At 42.5% G+C, this 22,497-nt stretch overlaps 1 protein-coding gene across 1 annotated transcript; it reads right to left on the reverse strand.

The window, feature by feature from the left end:
* Positions 1-16,623: 16,623 nt before the first annotated feature.
* CBLN2 (cerebellin 2 precursor) lies at positions 16,624-20,421 on the reverse strand. The gene is made up of 3 exons (XM_068563416.1): positions 20,065-20,421; positions 17,065-17,184; positions 16,624-16,821 (listed from the first exon to the last, which is right to left on the reverse strand). Exons 1-3 carry the CDS (start codon positions 20,419-20,421, stop codon positions 16,624-16,626), a joined length of 675 nt encoding a protein of 224 aa, XP_068419517.1.
* Positions 20,422-22,497: the final 2,076 nt, after the last annotated feature.

The raw sequence follows: 22,497 nt of genomic DNA on the forward strand, positions 1-22,497 counted from the left end.
AATGAATTTGCCACCTATTAGAGATGCCTCTTTTACAAATTGGAGCTTAAATAAATCAGCAGTACAGTAGATTTTCATTAAAAAGAATAAATTTTATGGTGGTATAAATCACACTACATTCCTGATTTCCCTGATCCTGTCACAGGTACCATTATTTTGCTTGTCATCCAAATCCAAAACCTCTCATCATTGGTCACCAAGTCCTTCCTCTGTCCTCTGCATTCCTCTCTCTTTTTGGCCAAAGATAACCAAAGTTAACAAAATAAATCTGGCATCATTAAATTTGGCCTGATTTTTTACATAAGTGCAGCAAGAATGGTAACTGACCTCATAGGATTTTTAAGTTTGCTTTGCTGGCACTTTTCATAAGGAATCACAGATCAGACTTTTCAAAGCCTCTCTTGGCTAGAACACCTACACAAGACCTCACCATCTGATGTCACCTGCAGTACTTATAGATTTAGGTGAATTCCTCTCTTCTTGAGGTCCCCAAGATAGCCTAAGTTTCCTGGGCCTGCCAGGAAGTGACCTTCCTTAGTCACTTGTAAAGTTGGGAACCCTATAGTCCAGGTACCAGGCTGGTTTTTCCAAGGGGGCTTTTTAAGCATTGGCTCCATAAAGTTACCTGGAGTTCCTCAAAGCTGTCTGGCCATAGCTGATTCTATGCACAACATCCTCAAATATAACAGTTCATTCAAAGCCTTGGCTAAGACCCCAATTTTTCCAACTATGTCCTGTTATAAGGAGAACAGACTCATTGGAATTATGGAAATATTTATATTGCCATGAAAATTAGAACACTCAAATTCTGGAGGGATCAAGCAGGAAGAAAAAGATCAACATTTCATTCCTGTATACAAAAGTATAATCTACTAAATTGTCAAGAGTTGTAGATAGCTTAAGAGAAAGGAGAAAAGGGTTCCTTATATCCAGAAAATAGAACACTGAAGAACCAGCACTGTTCCAAACAAAAGCTGTAAAATCATTATCGTTCTTCATCAGTTCATTCAGTCCCATGTAATTCTCTGCTTCGTCTTGGCTTAGCAGTTTTATGAACTTGTCAGCTTCTCCACAAGAGTTCTGGAAGTCCTTATTCAGTCTGTAATATGGTTTCAGATTTATTGAAGCAAAGCCATCAAAAGTCTGTACCCCAGAGCATCTGTCATAATCCTCTCTATGGGTTTCTGAAACAGTCCCTTTTCATTGAAGACAAAGCACTCTGTCTGTAGCTAATTGCAAACACCTTTGGAGAAGAATCAGAGTAGAAAAACAAAAACAGAAACAAAAAACCTATCTGTGGATGACAAAGACTTTGTCTATGGTTAACGATCTGAGGAGAATTCATTTGACAAGGAAATTTGGTTATTTCTGTGGCATAAAACATTTTAAAATAATAACTGGAATTGTGACTGATAACACTACACCAGGACATGCCACAGAGAGCAGAAGTATAGACAAATGTCTATGAACTTCATATAGTTTTTGAAATATTTACCTTAATAACATTTACCCCTGCAAATGTTAAGCATCTCTTCTTATTTCACAATGATTTTCATGCAATTGAACATAGCAAATAAATGTAGTTACTCTTTTTGCAAGATGAAAAGACAAATCTGAGATTTTCAAGGGGCCCTCTGGGAAATCTCAGAGTCAGTTTGAGATCAAGAAGAGTTCATTTAGGATTTGATTTGGGCGGGGGAAGGCAAAATATCGAACATGTCAAAAGGTTTGAACGTTTGAATAGATAAGATCTTAGGTCACTGAAAAATACTTGGCTACCTATTTAACTAAAGTAACAATAAAATAATTCCGAAGTAAACAGGAGGAGTAATGTAATTATAAAAAACAAAACAAAACAAAAACTTCACTCATTTAAAAATAGATGAGGGGCTTCCCTGGTGGCGCAGTGGTTGAGAGTCTGCCTGCTAATGCAGGAGACACGGGTTCGAGCCCTGGTCTGGGAAGATCCCACATGCCACGGAGCGGCTGGGCCCGTGAGCCACAACTGCTGAGCCTGCGCGTCTGGAGCCTGTGCCCCGCAACGGGAGGGGCCGCGATGGTGAGAGGCCCGCGCACCGCGATGAAGAGTGGCCCCCGCTTGCCGCAACTAGAGAAAGCCCTCGCACGAACCGAAGACCCAGCACAGCCAAAAATAAATAAATAAATAAATTAAAAATAGATGAGAAGACTCAGTTCTCTTAAATAACGAAGAACATGGTAAAGTCAACATAAAGCACGGGAAATTATTCTGATAAGACAGAATCTCTGTGTTGAAGGATTACTTAAAAAGGTAAACAAACAAAAACTAACTTTTACCATCTCTTATCAAGAGCAGACCAGTAATCGAAGAACATTTGTTGTTCTAAGAGAAAATAAAAAAACATATTCTAGTTTTGCATTTATGTACTATTAATACTAAAGCTCCTAAAAAACCTTACAAATAAATCCATTCAATCTTATCCAGCTTTGATCTCACAAGATATGATTCCTTTTCCAAGATTCCTTTTTCTCAGACCACCTATAACTCTTCATATATTTGCAGTTTTTTTCCTTTATTTTCTCCTTTTTACTTTAGAACAAAATTACTCTTTTTCCCATAACAAAAACACATCCTACATACTATGCATGTTTTGTAGACAATGTCGTTTCCCTTCACCTTTATTATTTCCAGTAGTTTTATTTTCTTATATCGATTGTATTTTTAACCGGTCGTAACGTTTCCTTTTTTACAGAAAAAAACTAGGAAGTAATCAGTTGGGAATTGTCTGTCACATACCAGCCTTCTGTAGCAGACTAGCAAATTTTATTCCTCTTTAATTTCCAGTGTGGCAAAAGAACATGTTTATTAGCAGACTTGAATATATTTAGCCTCTCTACACCATATGAAATAAGAAACCAAAAGTGTAAAAACTTAAATTTAGGTTTAATAATTAATGTTTCAACTTATAAAGAAATATAATCTGCAAAAAGACTGAAAAATGTTTAAAAATTAAAATATTAATGTTTCAGTAGGTTATTTAACTTAGAAATTATTAATGAGTATCTATTACTTAACTTAGCATAACTCCTAGGTTACAAATTGCCGAAAAGATTTTGAAAACTATTTTCAGGCAGACGTATGATAACAAACAAAGCTAGCCATCACCTCAAGTTATTTCCCTGTTAACTATTTTTATAGCACATGCACATTCATGCACATTAGGCAAGTATCCCAAGAGAAAAAAACAACAAAAAAACAAGAACAAAAAGAAAAAATCCTAAGAGAAGTTAAATACGTGGGTGTTTTGTTTTACTTCCATGCTTGATATGCATGAAGTAATTCATTTCTTCTGTATCTTTACTTGTATATTTGTTCTTAGGTTGAATTTGTAATTTATTTAATCTTAAATATCTAATAGATATAATATTACATTATTTCACTAATAATCCCAAGTAGAAGAAGTTTATGCGCATATTATCTTTAATTCTGATAACTCAGAAGACATACTCATTTTTATTAAACCAATATTGCGAAACTAGTCTTATTTATCAACAATTCACTCAAATAATGTGAACTTAAAAACATTTGGGTTAGTTTCTATGTATCTGGGAATGTTAGGAATATTTAATTTATATAAGAGCTATTTTATCTCTAAGCCAATTTGAATAGAGTTCCTTTATAGGATTTTATGAATTAATTTGGAAATATCATCAGATGCAGAAAAACGTCAATGTGTAGTACATTATATGCATATATACATACATAATCCTATACAAACATTCAGATGCAAATAGAGACTTTATAGCTTTCATTTTAAAATTTTAGTCATGAGTCAAGTAACAGTCATACAAAACACACCAGCTTATATAAAATAGTTGACTCTTGTTTTTGCTGTACTTTATATTCTCATTTGAATTGTGTATCTGGCAGATGGCACAAGTTAAGTTTACCTGCTCAGTATGAGGGCTCAGGGTTTTATCAATATTGGTGGAGGAAACTTTTAAGATTTTCATTTGCCCTGACAGGTAGTGGCTTTGGGGGTCCCGAGTTCCCTGAGCATTCCTGATGGAGGAGGGGGCAGGGTGTCCAAAGTTCAAGTGACCATGGGGAGTTGGGGGCCAAAGTGGGAAGGGAGAGTCTGGCGGGGGGCACAAAGGGATGGAGGAGGTGGGGACTTGAGACCCTTCCCATATCAAAGAAGTCATGGGAGCTGAAGGGAACATCAAAGCTGGTGAAAGAGGGAAGGAAGGGCAGAGGTGATAAGAAGGGAGAGGTCTGAGAGGAGCTTGTATGGGGAGATTTGTTTCCCAGAGAAGCCAATGAAGTTCCAACGTATCCTTAATAAAACCATGCCAATAAGAAAGGGAGCTGACAGAATTTGTGCCTAGGGGTGGAGCATATGTCAGGAAGAATTGGAAATGAGATCTCAGAAGCATTGCAGACAGGATTTTCAGTAGGGGTTTCCGTCAACTAACAAGCTCCCCTGTTCTTAACGAATGGTACTTGGCAAACAAAGATGCCCGGTTCTCTAAACCAGCCCCTGTGCCTTAGGAACAGAAGGCTGGGACCCTGTAACCCAGCTGCTAAAGCAGAGTCCTCATAAGAGGCAGGAATTTCCCCCTCAAGAGTCAGAGGGAAAACCTCCACTCTAAAGAGCCAAGACTTCCACCCAGGAAGATTCTTCCCCAACCGCAAAGCTGAGACTCTAAGGCAGCCTTGAGAGTATACTCAGAACCTTCGGAATAAAATTCCTGCTTCAGCACAACGCCGTCCAGGGCACTGCAGGGAGTGCTCGAGGGGTCAGGGGCTCTTTCTAAAGGGACTTAGCGGGATTCTTGCTACAGGTGGGCTAGGCTGGCTTGAGGACAAGGCCCAAGGTTAAGACCAAGTTTAAAAGAGGGCTCAGAGAGCCTGCCTAAAGTTCCATCGAGAGAGAGTCTGTGTCACTTTCAAGCAACTATATATTTAAAGTATCTATCTTTTCATCCATCTTTTATCGATTTTTAATCTATCCATCTATCTATTCATCCGTCCTATTCATGTGTACATTGAAATTTCCATACCATCATTATCACAATCTATATGCCTGGATATATTTTCCATATATTTGAGTCTAATGAACAAGTGTTATTTTAATTCTAATATGTATATTCTTGGAGGGAAAGCTAGTGCAGTGAAAATATGATGCACTTTCTCAAAATATGCAAGAAGGAAAATGTCACAGCTGCTAGAGGACGTGAACGTAGCGGCCCTGCCCCATCACCTTTTGTGGCTAAAGCCTGACAAGATGCATCATGTACCAGGATGTTACAGGAACCCTTGTTTTCTACCTAAAGGCATAACCACCAGGGATGGCAGGATAAACCTCTCTGATGCCAAAATACTATCAATAAACCACAGCTACACGCTCTTCGCAGTAACACTGCTATGAAGTAACACTGATTATCTATCTCCCAGGCCAATAAGCTTAATTCCATAACATGTAATTTGAACTAAACCATCGCAAGTAATCAATAGAGAATTATCAATATCTCTGATGAAAAAACCTTAAGTTATCAAAATCTAAATTTATCTTATGTTAATTTGAAATTACACTTAAATACCTTATCTCACTGAAAAGTACTATAAAACATCCTTATATGTAATCATTATTCTTTTGGCTAATCTACCTTATTTTTAGTTGTACTAAGTAATGAAGGGTCTTTTTAAGGCTTTCTGCCTGGTAGTAGAGCCAAACCAAGAACCCAGACAAATACTGTTACACAAATAGATACCACTTCTGAATATACACCACATAATTACCCACTAAGACCAAGGCTCTTATTTTAAACAAGTAAGAGGTTGTTAAAGGTAAATTTTGCCTTACCATTTTGAATAGGAATGTGACACTTTTGTTGTTTGTTTGTTTTTTACAAAAAGTGCATTCAGGAAACAAACACAAAAAAGTAAAAACTCTTTATACTCTTTAAAATATTATGAAAATATGTATTAGTAAAAAGTTTTGGTAGTAAATTTAGATGTAATAGTACCAAATGTAAGCTTTCTCTATGTCCCCAATCTTTAAGTTAACATGTTTTGTAAAAAAGACATAATGAGAGGTAACAAAAAATAAAAGTAATATTCTCAGAAAAACATTTGGAGACAACTTTTGTTTTGTCTCTTTGTTGTCTAACTTCAAAATACATTTCCTCTGGTTAGAACATAGCAAATACATTTAATGCAACCAAATGACTTACCATCTTGAAAAATCCCCCTTTAATTTTGTTTAATTAGTTTTAATTTTGCTAATTATGCTTTCCAGGCAAGAGATCTAATCTCTTAAGGAACTCCCTGACTCTAGTCGCTAGGAGATTTCTCCACCCAGAGGTTAAGCTTAAACCCCCATGAACAGCTTTAGGGCAAGTAGCTCAGTACGAGCATAGCTTATTTTCTTCTTGTGCTTGATGTCTCAGTTTTGACTCTAGAATTGCTAAAAGAGAGTGACCTGTGTCCTTTATAAAATATGCAGTCTTGTTGGGAAAATGAGCTATTTGTATTTATATGTTTGAGTATTTTGCATTCATGTTTACAAGGAGTTCTGGCAAGAAAAAGGAAAGAAAAGTTTCCATTATCATTTTCTGCCTGGGAGTGATGACTAAACATCACAAGAGCCCAAACGTTGGCGTTTCTGATATGAGAATCAGTCAATTTACAGTAGCTGTTGCAATATTTCTCTTATGATTACAATAAAGCAATTTTTATGTTTGCAGGTTGCAAAGCTAAATTGTCTTTATTTAAAAAAAACAATGTATTTTACTGAAATAACTGTGATGCAAACACTTATGATTAATCACGGCGTACGTAGATGTCTTATGTAACAAAATGATTTTCGCACTTTAGCTCTCGTTCTGAGATGCAGTATAAAATCATAGTTTAGAGAATAGGTTCTGAACTTAGAAAGTCCAAGACTGGAATCCTACCTCTGAGATTCATTTGCTATGAGACCTTGACCACGTCATTTAATTGCTTTAAATGTTATTCTCATCATCTGTAAACTGGTAATAATGAGAGTGTCTACTTTGTAGGGTTATCATGATGAAGAAATGGAAAGGTAACCGTAAAGCACTCAACACAGTGTCTCCCATGTGCAAAGAGTTAGCATATTTTTTTTTAACATCTTTATTGGAGTATAATTGCCTTACAATGGTGTGTTAGTTTCTGCTGTATCACAAAGTGAATCAGCTATATCTATACATATATCCCCATATCCCCTCCCTCTTGTGTCTCTCTCCCACCCTCCCTATCCCACCCCTCTAGGTGGTCACAAAGCACCGAGCTGATCTCCCTGTGCTATGCAGCTGCTTCCCACTAGCTATCTATTTTACATTTGGTAGTGTATATATGTCCATGCCACTCTCTCACTTCACCCCAGCTTACCCTTCCCCCTCCCCGTGTCCTCAAGTCCATTCTCTATGTCTGCGTTATACCTGTCCTACCCCCTAGGTTCTTCAGAACCATTTTTCTTTTTTTTTAGATTTCATATATATGTGTTAGCATACGGTATTTGTTTTTCTCTTTCTGATTTACTTCACTCTGTATGACAGACTCTAGGTCCATCCACCTCACTACAAATAACCCAATTTCATTTCTTTTTATGGCTGAGTAATATTCCATTGGATATATGTGCCACATCTTCTCTATCCATTCATCTGTCGATGGACACTTAGGTTGCTTCCATGTCCTGGCTATTGTAAATAGTGCTGCAACGAACATTGTGGTACATGGCTCTTTTTGAATTATGCTTTTCTCAGGGTATATGCCCAGTAGTGGGATTGCTGGATCATATGATAGCTCTATTTTTATTTTTTTAAGGAACCTCCATACTGTTCTCCATAGTGGCTGTATCAATTTACATTCCCACCAACAGTGCAAGAGGGTTCCCCTTTCTCCTCACCCTCTCCAGCATTTATTGTTTGTAGATTTTTTGATGATGGCCATTCTGACTGGTGTGAGGTGATACCTCATTGTAGTTTTGATCTGCATTTCTCTAATTATTGGTGATGTTGAGCATCCTTTCATGTGTTTGTTGGCAATCTGTATACTTCTTTGGAGAAATGTCTATTTAGGTCTTCTGCCCATTTTTGGATTGGGTTGTTTGTTTTTTTGATATTGAGCTGCATGAGCTGCTTGTATATTTTGGAGATTAATCCTTTATCAGTTGCTTCGTTTGCAAATATTTTCTCCCATTCTGAGGGTTGTCTTTTCGTCTTGTTTATGGTTTCCTTTGCTGTGCAAAAGCTTTTAAGTTTCACTAGGTCCCATTTGTTTATTTTTGTTTTTATTTCCATTTCTCTAGGAGGTGGGTCAAAAAGGATCTTGCTGTGATTTATGTCATAGTGTTCTGCCTATGTTTTCCTCTAAGAGTTTTATAATGTCTGGCCTTACGTTTAGGTCTTTAATCTATTTTGAGTTTATTTCTGTGCATGGTGTCAGGGAGTGTTCTAATTTCATTCTTTTACATGTAGCTGTCCGGTTTTCCCAGCGCCACTTATTGAAGAGGCTGTCTTTTCTCCATTGTATATCCTTGCCTCCTTTATCAAAGATAAGGTGGTCATATGTGTGTGGGTTTATCTCTGGGCTTTCTATCCTGTTCCACTGATCTATATTTCTGTTTCTGTGCCAAGGGTTAGCATATTAAGGATGACCATTAACAACAGTGACAGCATCATTCTGCCGATACAATTCCTGCATCTGCAATTTTTTTCCCTTAAAGGTGAAAGAAGGACTCCATTTTTTTCATTTGTATTATAATCCTCATATTATATATTTAACTAATAGACCCTTGAAGCATGATGGGGAAAGAAATTTGGAAGGCCATTCAGCTCATCCTCTTGCATCACTCAGTTTTGTTGTGGTGTGTTTCAAAAATATTTAAGATAGGAACATTGGCCCCAAGAAGTAATTTCTTGACCTCAAAACACCAAGACATCTTTCTGAAGTTTTCAAATTATACCATGAAGTCAATGTGCATTTAGCAAAAGTAAAGCCACATGTTTGTCTTTCTATAGCTTGATGTAAGGGAATTCCCAGAGGCCTCTCTCTGGAGCTTTTTTGCATACTAATTATGCAATGGTTTAAATCACAGCAGCACCATCTATTGGGGAGTTTTTCCTGAAACAAATGTTTCTGCAATTCTGCAAGAAGATATAACAAAATTAATTTAGGTTCATTTCAGTTCTCCATTAAGATAGAAAGTTTATGTCAGTAATCATTTCTTCTCATGAACATACTCAGGAATAGGTAAGAATCTGAAGTAAAAGTTGCATGCCATTCACTGTTTGGTGCAGTACATTTTGAGACATTTTTAAAAAAGGAAAAATGAAGCATCAAAAGCAATAGGCCTTAGGGGAGAATAAGCCTTCTCTAATTATCACAGTCTGATGCATGCATGCTTTTGCCAGCTAATGACTGGGGAGATGTGGCCATTTTCTTTAAAAATCCAGCTCCCTCATCCTTTTGTGCCAAGGTAATTTAGATGCAATGGATGAAAAGCAGATTAGGCCATGATCCACTGATCATAACTTTCTGTTGGATTTATAGCACCAGGTGGCTTAATTATTCTCAACAGTTCTCAATCTCTGTCTGTCAGGGAGACCAGATGTAATGTCTACCTTCTGGTGAAATATATTCCAGAGATTGAATACAAGAAATGAAATATGATATATAGACCAAATTATTGAAGTAAGAAGTTAGTAGAAGTGACTCTATGTACCCAGACAAAGGTACCTTGGTCCATCACCTTCCTCTTATATGAAAGTGAGTTTTCACTGATGACATAACTAGAGGCACCCAGAAGGCATTTTGACAGTGGGTAAGTTTGGACTAGAAATATTTATTTATTTCAAAGTTCACACACAAAGGAACATACGTATGTGTGTGTTTGTAGAAGTAAAACATAGATAATTCATGTTTGCTACCAGAGCCATTTGGTCTTGTGTTTATCTTTTGTTTCTTATTGAGCTAGACCTTTATTCATTAAGTTAATATCTTGTAAAACATGCTGAAGGGCTAGGTGGCCCATCTAGTCTGTTTAAGAGGGACTTCACATCATGCCTTGCTTGTATCCTACTTTAGCCCTGTCTTCCGAGGATTTGAGTAATCTTAGCATGACTTCTGCTTTCCCAAGAAATTCACCACATGAGGAAAGCAGAAACACAACTGTAAAAAGGGCTGTGATAATTTAATCTTCACTGAATGTGTTAAAACGATGGAAATTCCCTGCATCTGGCCCTGTGCCACTTTCATACCTCCAAGATTAGTTCATGAGCGCTAGACTGCCATTGGTCTGTCAAATATCCAACCATGTTCACCAAGGGAGGAGAGGTGATGGGGGGGCCTTTTAATTGGGAGATCAACTGATGCTCAGTATTCAATGCCAATGCCAAACTCACATTCTCTGCTTCGTATGTGAAAAATGTAAATTACATCATTAACTTTAGTAAATATGCATTCACATCTCTAAGTTTCCTCCCACACCCACCTCAGCCGCCCCCTCACCAGCAGTTTAACTGGCTCTCCTCCAGGCTACTTTTGAACACCATTTCCAACAAGGACTATAAGCTCTTGGCATACACCGACTATGTCTTTATTTTTCCATCATTATCCCTAAGCGCACTGGCCCCTAGGCAGCAATCGGCAAATGTTCTGGAATGAAAAGGAAATATCTACACCCTGTTCCCAAAAGAATAGATCATTTTTTATAAGTAATATAATTGCTCTTTCCACTGACAGTTGACAATTCCAGAACAAAACTATGATATGACATCTTGACATGATGCTCGGCAATGTGAAAAAAAGACAGTATCCCATGGTCATGTCCTAAATTTGTTGTTCAGTGCTAAACTTCTCTCTGGAAGTATACTATTTATGATCTAATAGTTACCTGATTGTGAAAAAAAAAAAAAGAGTTAGCAATTCAAAGATAAATGTTAATTTTAAAGCTGGTAGGAATCTTTAAGATCCATGTAAAAATATGGCAAATGAGGACTTTTAGTAATAAGGAGAATTTGCCAGTTTTTTTCAGTTAATTTAGTTAAACTTTAGACATTATTCTTGAGTCAGTTCTATAATAACAATGAACCAGAATCACAATAAATGCTCTTTTATAATACAAAGCCAAGGAAATATTAGGCTGCTCTATATCCCACAGGACTTTGAAAGTATAAGAGATTGATATAAGTATTTTCAAATGAATAAAGTAATACTTAGGCAAAATACCTGAGTTCCACATTCCAATGTATGCCAACATTCAACACAAAGAATTTTTTTTGCCACCTAAAATGAATTTTAAAAAAGCAATCAGCATTCCTGGAATGTGAAGAAACACTAATCCAAGTTAAAGGCAATGCTAGTCAGGTCTCAAGACTGGAATGGCTCATTAATAAGTAGCTGCCATCCTGTTAGGACAGCTCCAGGGCAAAGTGGCATTCTCACCCTGGGGAGTCTTGCCGTAGGCGTTCAGAAGAGGGAATGAAGATTTCTTTTCCAAATTAAGTTGTCAAGGAGCTCATTTACACTACACAAAGAGTGTATGTGGGTGAGCTGATGAAGATGATGATTTATGACGCTATAGACACTGAAGTGATTCTGGTGATGGAAATCCACAGCGAAATCCGCTTAGGAAGATAAAACAGAGCTCCTATTAAAACCTCATGGCTTTTGCCCTTACAAATTTCAAGTTACCCTACTGGGTTTGGGAATGGAAAGAAAGCTCATTTACTTAGAATTCATGTTCTGGTATAACGTTATTATACAGACACACACATGCCATTTTTTTTTTTTTAAGTTCATATTCATTGGGTCTACTTTAAAGGAATTTTGAGAAGACTTTTTTTTTTTCTTTTTTCAGGGGGTGAGTGAAGGCTGAATCTGACCAATTGCACCATAGACAGCTGTGTAACATGCAGACTTTTAAAATATCTAAATGTGAATTAATCGTAGCCCTCCATCCACAAGAGCAATAAACATAATTTTTGGTGAATCGATCTGCAAAAATTATGTTTTAAAAAACTAGGCAAATACATAAACAGATTTGACAGAGGAACATGGCCATCATCAGTTAACGTCTTCACAGTGTATCGTTCAAAAAAAAAAAAAAAAAATCAGAGCACAAAATATCTAAAACCATAAAACCAAAATGGAAATTGTTGTTTAACTCACTTCAGTATATTTGGTGTGCTTGCTCCTTAAATGCCAAGAAAATTAACTTTAAGAACCTCATGAGAATTTATAGCCTCTGATCTTAAATTTTAAAATGTTTGTAATATCCCAGTATAGTAGCCAAGCGCCAGCTTTAGAAATAGAGTCCCAGTGACAAGTGAACTACACGAGCAAGGCAAAAGGGTAAAAACTCACCGTAGTTCTATGGTTAATCTAGTTTTACATTTCTTATAAGTGTTTTTACAGAGTGCGCAGTAAACCGTTTAGAGTGATTCAATGTAACCTGCTTCTATGAGTTCCATCATTTATTTACACCATCTTAAATATAATGTAACAGAGCCTTTCATTCAAGTGTATCTATACGGTAGATTGTTATATGCTTTCTATTCTGTAGAAATATAAACATTAACTACTTATTTACAGCAACATTCTTATTGCAATATTAATTTCCTTATAAAAGACTGCAAAATTATAGGGTCACAAATTGCCAGAAGATTCTTTGCTCTTTTGCCATCTATGAGGCATGCTGAAGCAACCCATGCTTTTGTTTTGCTTGTGTAAAGTGATTCATCAAATTTTCCTCTCACATATTTCTAGATTCCAGGAGAATGTAGCCAGTGTATGTATTTTATTTTTATCATTATGCTAAAAATCAGGTGCATATGTGCATGTATTTACAGGCAAACCATATATAAGTAATAGTTAGTATGAATGTGAATGGATAACAATTTCCTTTATAAGATGTCAAGGAAATAGTACAAACCAAATTAAGGATTCAGTCAAAGTTCTGGTTTGCTTTGTATAACTTTTCTAACTCTTCTGATGCATGAAATAACTAGATTTAGCTTAAAATATTTTTTCCAAATAAGTAAATCTATGTAATCTCTATAGGATTCCATGAGTTTTCATTCTAATATTCAACAGGTTTTTATCAGCTTTGCTCTGGGCAGCCACAGTAAGCACAACCTTTAAAAAGGTAAATAATTTCATTATACATGAATACATAAATCAAAAATATAAGGATGCAAATAAAAGCTCAGGAATTACAGGTGTTAAACAGTTTCTCAGGACCTAGAGTTGAATCATCAGGATTGTGTTTCAAATTAGAATATATTTTAAGTTAAAAAATAGTATTGTTTTAAAAGCATTTACAGTTTAGTAGCATTAACATTTATCAACTAGAGCAACTCACTATTATAACGTTGTAATATCGGAACCTCATCTTTTACTTGTGTTAAAATGTTAATTGTACATTTTTATAAAATGTTCGTTACATATTTGAACAGAAAGGTTGGCTTGAGCCACAAATGATAGCAAATAACAGAACTGAGAATTAAATTAATATGAAAGTGTGTAGATTTTGATATGTTTCTAAAAATCAAATGAGACTTCAATACAGTGCTGTCATTTTAAAAGGCTATTTGAGAATATGGACATTTACTTTTCACATTAAAATGTCCTGTTGGGAGTTCATTTTAAATATTTTTTCATAAATTGCCTGTTGAAAAATCTGATTGACAAGAAACACTCTCCCTACCACTCCCCCTACCTTTTTCCACCATGGTTCCTTGTAGCTCTGACATTTCTGTGTGATTCTCATATTAGCCTTGGGGGCTGGGCACAAGGTGTGGGGCTGTTGTCCTCACTCTACAGATGGGGAAACTGAGGCTCAGAGATGGGGCTGCTCAAATTGGGCTTCAAATATAGACGTCCCTTTTTTCCCAATTAAAGATATATTTCAAATTTTGATCTGAACTATATATTTTTCTACACCATACACAAGAGCTTCATCTCCCTCAAAGTTCCTTAGCCAAATAGAACCTTGGCAGGGGCAGCAGGAGATGATCAACAACTTTAAAAACACTCATGTCCTGGCTTCTTCCTAATGTGGTTTCTGGCATCCGTTTAAAAAAAAAAAAAAAAAAAGTGATAAAGTTTTCCTTCCTGACATAAAATCAACTCCTGAAACATACTTATTTTTAGATAGCTCAATTTAATAACTTATTTATTAGACAGTATACCCAAATGACAACCTATATGTAATAAATTTATAACTACGAAGAAATGTCTATTACAAATTAGTAAGCAATAAAAATAACAACTTCTCATACGTCTTTCAGTCTCAGACGTGCTATACTGTCTCTCACTGAGGACGGTTTGCTCTTTGTTTTAAACTGAACATAAGGTTGAGGAAATGAGGGAAAGAGGACTAAATAGCTACGGGCAATAAAACAGAGAAAAATCTTAGCTATGATCCTGCTGTGTATGTTACCAGCGTTAATAAATAATGCTCTTGTCAGGAGTATGTCTTCTACTCACAGAGCCAAAATATCCCAAATGCTTTTCGGTTGATGTTTTTTGATACTTTGTTTCCCTTACAAAATGTAACAGCATTTTGATTCAAATTAAATTCTGCATCTTGTTACGCTCTTCACCTAAGGCCAGTAAAACTTACACCCTTAGCCCAACTATATTTTTTCATGCGTAGAATCCTCACTGCATTTCTTATTTGAAAATGAAACCCATCCTCACATACATCTTAGAAACAACTGATGCGATCGTCAAAGGTCAGTTTCTTGTATATCTGTGTTCTCTAATTGAAATATTGGATTGGATCTTGTACTACATCAAAGATTAAATGTGATAAAAGCAGATTGCCTCTCCGTCAAACCTTTTTAATGCTGTCTTTTTCACATAATGCCTCCCCCCAAATCTTTCTGTGTGAAAAATAGATATTTAAGAGTGCAATATCCATCTGGACCCAAAGCTAGATCTGCCTATGTCGTTGTGTGTTTTTCTGTGTATTTTCTAAAGAGTAAACAGTATGGGTTTAATTTCCCCACGCCCTTGATCCTTGGCCTTTCCTTACACACATTTTGAGAGTTGGGAGGCGAGGTGGAGGGAGAGAGCAAGCCAGACATCAAACCCATTTATTCTGCATCTTAAATTATGACTTTTTATCATCAATATTTTGGTTACATTGTTACACAAAGGACAAATTAACATCCGGTTTGAGGTCTCTTCTTTGATTGCTTTGGGATCAGTGCCATTTCCTTGGCGTACGAATCCTGCACCCATCAACTCTCAGCTGTGTTTTAATAATATTGTTGTACAAGGTGCCAAACAACAAGGATTTGGGAAAGTGCTTCTAGGGCACCTCTGCCGACACCTTCAACCGCTGCAATTTCCAGGTGGCTTCCCGCCAGGTGCTCCCAGGGGAGTGTCAACACCCTCTGGCCTTGGTGGGTCAGAAGAGGATCCCGATGGGGAAGAACTGGTTGGTCCCGTCGACTTTGAGGCACCCTGATCGCGGTGTGCTCACCCAGAAGTGGATCCAAATGAACAAAAACATGCTGCCTGGAAGAGTCAGGTGCGCTCAGCAAAGAAACCATGTGATCGGGGACTTGATCATCACAGCTTCCATGCCCATCTGACATGATTCAGGCCACCCAGGAACATCAGTCTCTTAAAGTATTCCAGAATGTAAATTAAAAAAAAAAAAAAAATCCAGGTTGTTAGTTCCAAAAGTGCCTCTGAGAGAATCTCTTTGAAAGAATAAGCGGAAATGTCCGTTTGTCATTTTCACTTTGCTCTACAGGTACCTTTTGTTTGGTTTGGTCTCCTCCAAAACAAAATACACAGTCATTTTTTGTTTTGTCTTGTTTGGTCTCATCCAGGAATTCAGCACACATTTTTCTCTCCTCATCCCAGCACAAAAGATAAGAGCAGGGGTGTGGACGGAGAGCTGTGTGTGGGAAGAAAAGTAGTTTCTTGGGGAAAACACACACACACACACACACACACACACACACACACACACATATACACAAACAATACAAAACAAAACTGGCAGTCCAATGGCGCAAAATTTGCTTCTCCGGATAAAGCACTTCTTAACACAATGTTCCCTTCCCCCTCCCACATCCTTCCATCCACCCGGGGTGGGGAGGAAAAGGGCATGAAAGCGAAGCCATTCTTTTTCTTAAGGCTGAACAGGCACACAGAGAACACGTTTCAAGGACTGTCGGGCGGTGGTGATTGGCAGGGCTCTCGCTGTGAACCCAGCCTGCAGCCTGCGGGCCATTCCGGGGGCAGCGGTGCCAGGTACAAACAAAAGAAGAGAAGTCAGTGGTCCCATTGATAAAATCCCATATCGACTTTACAATCACAGGTACAAATTGCTCAGATCCGTCATTTCATTTCTCCTTCAGACCTTGTCATCTAAAACTAATTAGAGGTCAGGTTGCCGAGGCATGGTCAACATTCAAAGAAAACACTGGAGGTCCCGAAGGCGATCACGCTTCTACCACAACAGTCCGACGGAGGAGGCTAGAAGCAAGCTGTCCTGTTCTGGCAAGTTCGGGGTGTTAGGAAGGGTGAACTCCTGGGTCCAGATGGCAACTTCCCCATCATCGGCGGGGCAGGGCGGGGCGGGGATTCTGTGTTCATAGAGGGAAAACCAAGAAGCCCGAGAACGTGGAGTACTTCCAGCCTCCCATGAGGTTGCCCCTCTCCAGTTTGAGGTGGACTTTGTCCTCTCTTTCCATCAGCAGCAGGACACCATTGCTGGCAGCTTCTCTGGTGACGTCCTGGTCCCCTGCGAAGGCGGAGATCACCGGGTAGCCGTTCTGCATTAAACTGACCTGCAAGGCAGAGGGTAAAGCTCAGCAGACCACGATGGACCCCATTCCATCCACTTGTCCTCATCTCCCCCCCCCCTCCTCCCCCCCACCCTGGCCATGGACCTGGACCCATGCGGGGTCCTGACCCAGAGGACTCAGCTGGTGCCCAGGCCCCCGCGACCCCCGTCCCTGGTTCTCCCCGCCTCGCAGAGGGTGTGACTATTCCTCCAGAGCCAAAAGTGTCCAGCTGTCAGAGCGACCCACCTGGATGGTTTGTCTGTTGTACACTTTGACCACGTGGAAGCTGAAGCTATAAATCCCTTTTCTCGGGGCTACAAATATACTGGAGGCGAGATCGAAATGGTTGCCAATGTTTACTAAGACCTGGAAAAGAAGAGGGGATACAGCACGCACAGAGCAAGCCCCTCCTCCGCGTGTGTTTCCGTCAGACTCACAAAATCACCCCCACCCGTCCCTTTAGGAGCTGAAGCACCACCGCAGCACCTGCTCAGGGCGCCCAGGCCGCCCCAGGAAGGAGGCAGCCCCGGAGCGCAACGTCCTGCCAAGGAATTGATTTCCGAAGGATGCTAATGGATCGCAATTCAAAAGGATGGCTTTAGAGTATATTTTATTTATGCGTTGAAAACGTGGGTGCAAATTGTGGCTACTGTGGGCAGGGCTGAGAGAAAGCAAGGGAAGCCGATCAGCTCGGTAGACACACTGTAACTGAGTCTGTTCAGAGGTCCATGGGATTCTGGGGACTTGAACGTGAAGCGAGGACCAAAACAGAGCTCCGTCCTGAATGGGCAGAGAAAGGGCTGTGGCGTAAGAGGCCAACTCAGTGAGATAACTTCTGTCAGATAAAGCTTGGGACGAGCTCTGTGTGCTTTAGGAGAGAACAGACCGACCGTGTGAGGTTTCCTCTCTGTTTCCCAGCCCCAGGCATGCCCCTCCCCGCCGGCAGCACACAGTAGGTGCTCAATAAAGGCTGCTGGGTGAGAGACCACACTCCATAAACACTGGCTGCGCCCATTTCCCCTCACTTTACTCCACGTGAGGTGTCTGCTCCCTAAGCTGAGCTATGATGTCATGCAAATAAGCTTGGACAACTAAAGGGAGAGTGGAAAGGCAGCTTGGACACCCTTAGCTCAAACGGTGGGAACTCCGCAAGGTGCGAGAATAATGACAAAATGAGCCACGAGATACAAAATCACGTGGCCCTCCAGGTGCTATTTCTCAAATCAAAGACGGATGAGACTTGTCAGGATGTCATAAGCAGAACTTGGAGAGTGGAGGGTCCCCCCCATTATGAACAGATTCCCTTTCAGATGTTCAAGGCGGAATATGGCCCCTCTGTCTGGACCTGTCCCCATTCTTCCTCACACACACATGCATGGCTCAATTACAATAATAAAATGGCCCGCCTGGTGTTCCCAGCTTTTAAAACGAACAGCCAGCAACAACAAAATCCTAGATTAGAGACCCTGTCATCTGTTCAGAAAATAAATTTCAGCCTCATACCCTTTGCTGTTATTTTGTACACACTCATTACAGATGGATCACACACGGCTCCCAGAGCAACGGGCAGGGTGCCACTGACAACGGCCGGGATGGCTGGGGACTGCACCCCACCAGCTTCTTCAAGGAGCTCCAAGCAGTACTTCATTCAGCCCCTCGACTGCAGGGCTCGGAGACACTCGGGCTCTATCATTAAAGGCGATGTGCTTCAGGATGTGAGTCCTCCGCCCTCCGAGGCTGTGCTCCTGTCTGCCTGACGAGGCTTGAGAAAAGAACAAAGCCTCCTCCCTCCAAGCCCTCAGCGCTGCTTCTCCCAACTCAACGACCACAACTCTCGCACCTCCATTTCTAATTCAGGAAACTGGTAGATTCAGGGCCCTGCTGTAGACGGAAGAACACCCACTGGCCCCAGAAAAGCAAGTTTCAGTTACTCCCTAACTGGGGAACCAGAGAAACATCATGTAATCTGCCCTGTCATAGTTTGCTCATCTATAAAATTAGAATCCTACTACTACTTAGCCTGCCTACGTCACAGAGTTTTTCTGACACCCTAATGAAAGGGCAGATGTAAAAATGCTGTGAAAACTAATTCACTGTCTGCTTTAGTTGGACATAATTAAATCAAAGACATTTATGTCTTGTAAGAAAAAAACAGATTAAAGAGAGACACGCCCTATACACACCCCTCCCCAAATTTCAAGTACATAATCCTTAACAAGGATTAAAGCAAATGAAGACACTGGCCTAAGAAGAGGATTTGGTGTGTGCAGATGTGTCACCACTCAGGTACGCATGTTGGTTAACAGAGAGAAAGGAACTCAATCAAGTGTGCTAAGTAAGCCCGAGCTCCCTGTGTGGGAAGCATTTTGGCAAAAGGAATGGAACGGTGAGGTAAAGTTTGGAAACCACTCTAATGTTTCCTGTTTGTTTCTGAAAAACAACAGAAACCGAGGTGGGGAGGGAGGATACAGAGGAAGGTGGCAACCTCTAATCCTGGGCAGCAGCAACCCAGAGGAGGCGTTGCCAAAGCCTGATCATACGCAGACCCTTCTGCTTTGAAGCCAGTGGGAGAAGTTGAGTGGCCAGAGCAACTTAAGTCATGGCTCTTCATTTTGTGTTTTCTTTGTGTAAGCACGCCACGTATGACATCGATATGCATTTTATATTACGTTGTGTATATTGTATTTACCGTACATTGCATTCATATAAGCACACTCGGTTTTGTTTTGTTTATCTATAACCATACCTGCTATTTCCCCCCCACTCTTCCCCACTTATTTTTCTGAAGACAAGCATCCTCTCCCCAGTCCGTTCCAAAATAAGCAGCAGGTACACATTTTCGGAGCCTTGGCTGAGACCTTCGGAGAAGCCGCGGGCTGAGCGGGGAGAGTTTAAATGCGCTCGGTCTCTAAGTGGCCAGTGGGGTGACAGAAGGCCATCCACCACAAAGGACGGCCCCCATCCCAGCGAAAAGCAAAACGGGCACTGTCCTTTCGGGAAATCTACTTCAGCTCTCTCGGCTCTACGGGACGCTTAGCTTTACAGGACTCTCAGTGCCCCCAGTGCCAACTGAGCTGATTAGTTCTAAAAGAGCTACAGTGTGAACAGGAGAGCTTACTGGAGAAGGGAGAAAGGGCAGAGAGGAGGGGAGAGCCTGGAACTCCACGCCCCGGAGGCCGGCGGCCCCCCAGGCCCCCCGCCCTCCCCACCCCGGGCGGGAGGCGAGGGGCAGGCCGGCCGGCTGACCTGGTCGAAGTAGATGGTCATGGTGCGGTTGCTCATCTCGGACGGCTCGTGGTTGGTGCTCCGCGTGGCGGAGAAGGCCACCTTGGCGCTGCCGGAGCGCACGGAGATGCCCAGGGAGGAGGTGACGGCGCCGTCCGCCGACGGGCTGGAGTCGCACACCACCAGGCACTTGCCCTCCAGCACGATGGGCTCCGTGTCATTCTGAGCCCGCACCGGGCAGCCGGCGGGCAGCAGCAGCAGCAGCAGGGCCAGCGCCGCCCCCAGGCCGGAGCCGCAGGCGGCCGGCTCGCGCAGCGCCCCCCGGCGCCCGGGCATGGTCAGCGGCGGCCCGCGGGGGCCCCGGCCGGGCGCCGGCATCCGGGCTGCGGGGGGCGGCGCGCGGGGGCGCGGCGAGGGCGGGAGGGCGCGCGGGAACGCGCGGGGCCGGGAGTAGCCTCCTCTGGCCTCGGTCCCCTGCGCTGATGGTCAAGGCCGGGGTCGTCCTCAGAAGAAAGGCGCCAGCGGACCTGTCAGGGCAAAGAACCCAAACCCTGAGACAGGGAGGTGAAGCTGCGTGGGGAGGAGGCGCGGGGAGCAGGTCCCTGCGGCGCTCGGGCCCCCTCCCTGGAGGCCACCCCTTCGGTGCCTCGCACTGCCCCCCGGAGAGCCCGACTGGCACACAGGTCCCGAGAAACGCCGGGGCTCACGGGCCAGGGCATCCCCGAGGGCTCCCGGGCGGCGCGCGCCGGGGGCGCGGTCAGGTAAGGGCCCCGCAATTCCGCAGGGCCTCGGCAATAGGGACATGGCCGGTCACCCGCGGGGACGCGGTCAAAGCCACCCCGGCCCATTCAGCCCAAGGCAAAGGAGGGCTCAAGGCACAGGCAAAGAAAAAGATCCACTAAGCCTTAATGGCTTTAATTTCAGAGGCATTTTCTCTAAAGCCACACCAAGAAACCTTTTCTCCTTTCTCTGCTTTCCCTTTCATCCTCTATTTCTCCGACCTAGAGACTTTTTTTTTTTTTTTTTTTTTTAAGCAATCCATTTAGTGAAGACCTTATCCGTTTTCCACCCCATGAACAAATCCCCAGGAAGCTCCTTCGGGCGAATAAGATTAAGAGGAAAAACAAAAACCAGAAAAGAAGAGAGAGAAATCCTAAAACCGAACATCCACTTCCAGCGCCCCCCCCCCCCCCCGCCAGCAGCGAGCCCCTTTGGAGAAGCCCCTCGGATCCCTCTCTCTGGCGCAGAACCAGAGGATTCCGGCGGTGGGAACCCCGAGCTTGGCTTATCGTGCAGCTTTTGTTTCCGGACTCCGGGCTCTTCTCCTCCCGGCCAGGAGGCAGCCTCTGCAGCTTTCTGCCAACTTACGCGCCCGTCTGCACTTGTAACCGGGCCCCTTCTTCCCCCGCTAAACTAGACATATCTCTCCAATACCCAGGCGAGAAACAAAAAGCAAAGAAACCTCTCCTCTCACCGCCCGCAGTCTCCGAACAACTCAGCCAACTGCCTAAATAGTCCTCATAAGAAAAGAGACAAGTTGTTTCCCGACGGGTAGCCTCCCTCCTCAGCCCCTGAACAAAATGATTTCGATGTTCTCTCCCGCGCTCTCTCCGCCCAGCCGCAGACCCGCGACGGTCCTCATTGAGACAGACGCACGAATGCAGTTAACGCGCCGATCGCGGAGGGCAGGGCCGGGCTGGGTTACCTGGAACATCCATGATGGGCGAGCACCGCGGTCCGCGAACTTGTTCTGCTCGGAGAAGACGAGCGGGAGCTGGCGGGAGCAGACACCGAGCGCGACCCCTTCTCCCGGCGCTCGGCCAATAACCGCGCCGCCCCGCCCCGCCGCTTTCCCGCGCCGGCCCGCGCCCCGCTCCGCCCCGCGCGTCCCGCCCCGCGTCCGCACCGCACCCGGGCCCGCAGCCTCGGAGGGGCCCTCGCGGCCGGCGCGCCCGCTGCTGCTGCTGCCTCCCTCCGCCGGCCCCCGCTCAGTCCCGGCCTCTCCTCCGCTCTCCGGACCGCACCGCCGAGCGCCGCGGACGCCCCGAGGACCCCGCGCGCTGCCCCCTCCCGGGCTGGGCGCGCGCCCCGCACCGCCCCGGTCCCGCTCTCACCCGAACACCCAGCGCGAAATCCTCCCAGACGCCTCTCTTTCAGAAATTAGGCAACCTCAAGAGCGCCGGTCGCGCCTCTTCTTCTCGATTCTTTCTTTTCTTTTCCAAATTCCCTCCAAGTCTTAATCCTGAATAGCGTGATCACTTTCATAATTAGTGGGGAAAGCAGTTTTCTTAAAAAAAAAAAAAAATGAGGACTGGGATGAAGAGAAAAATCTTGGGATCTTAATGATGTGAAAGCTGGGGTTCCGGAAGCTCCGGTTTGGGAAATGCCAGGTTTGGGCAGGGGTTAGAGGGGCGCCTCCGCCTGGGTTTCTACTTCTGCTCCCCTGAACCTGGG

This window comes from Eschrichtius robustus, chromosome 14, assembly GCF_028021215.1.
Source record: "Eschrichtius robustus isolate mEscRob2 chromosome 14, mEscRob2.pri, whole genome shotgun sequence".
NCBI classification, from domain to species: Eukaryota; Metazoa; Chordata; class Mammalia; order Artiodactyla; family Eschrichtiidae; genus Eschrichtius; species Eschrichtius robustus.

What these genes read in the sequence shown, in the direction of transcription:
- CBLN2 (XM_068563416.1), bottom strand. Translation starts at nt 20,421, where the DNA reads ATGCCGGCGCCCGGCCGGGGCCCCCGCGGGCCGCCGCTGACCATGCCC. An exon ending in TGACCATCTACTTCGACCAG is followed by an intron (nt 17,185 to 20,064) that starts GTCAGCCGGCCG and finishes CTTCTTTTCCAG; the next exon opens with GTCTTAGTAAACATTGGCAA. An exon ending in ACAACAGACAAACCATCCAG is followed by an intron (nt 16,822 to 17,064) that starts GTGGGTCGCTCT and finishes TCTGCCTTGCAG; the next exon opens with GTCAGTTTAATGCAGAACGG.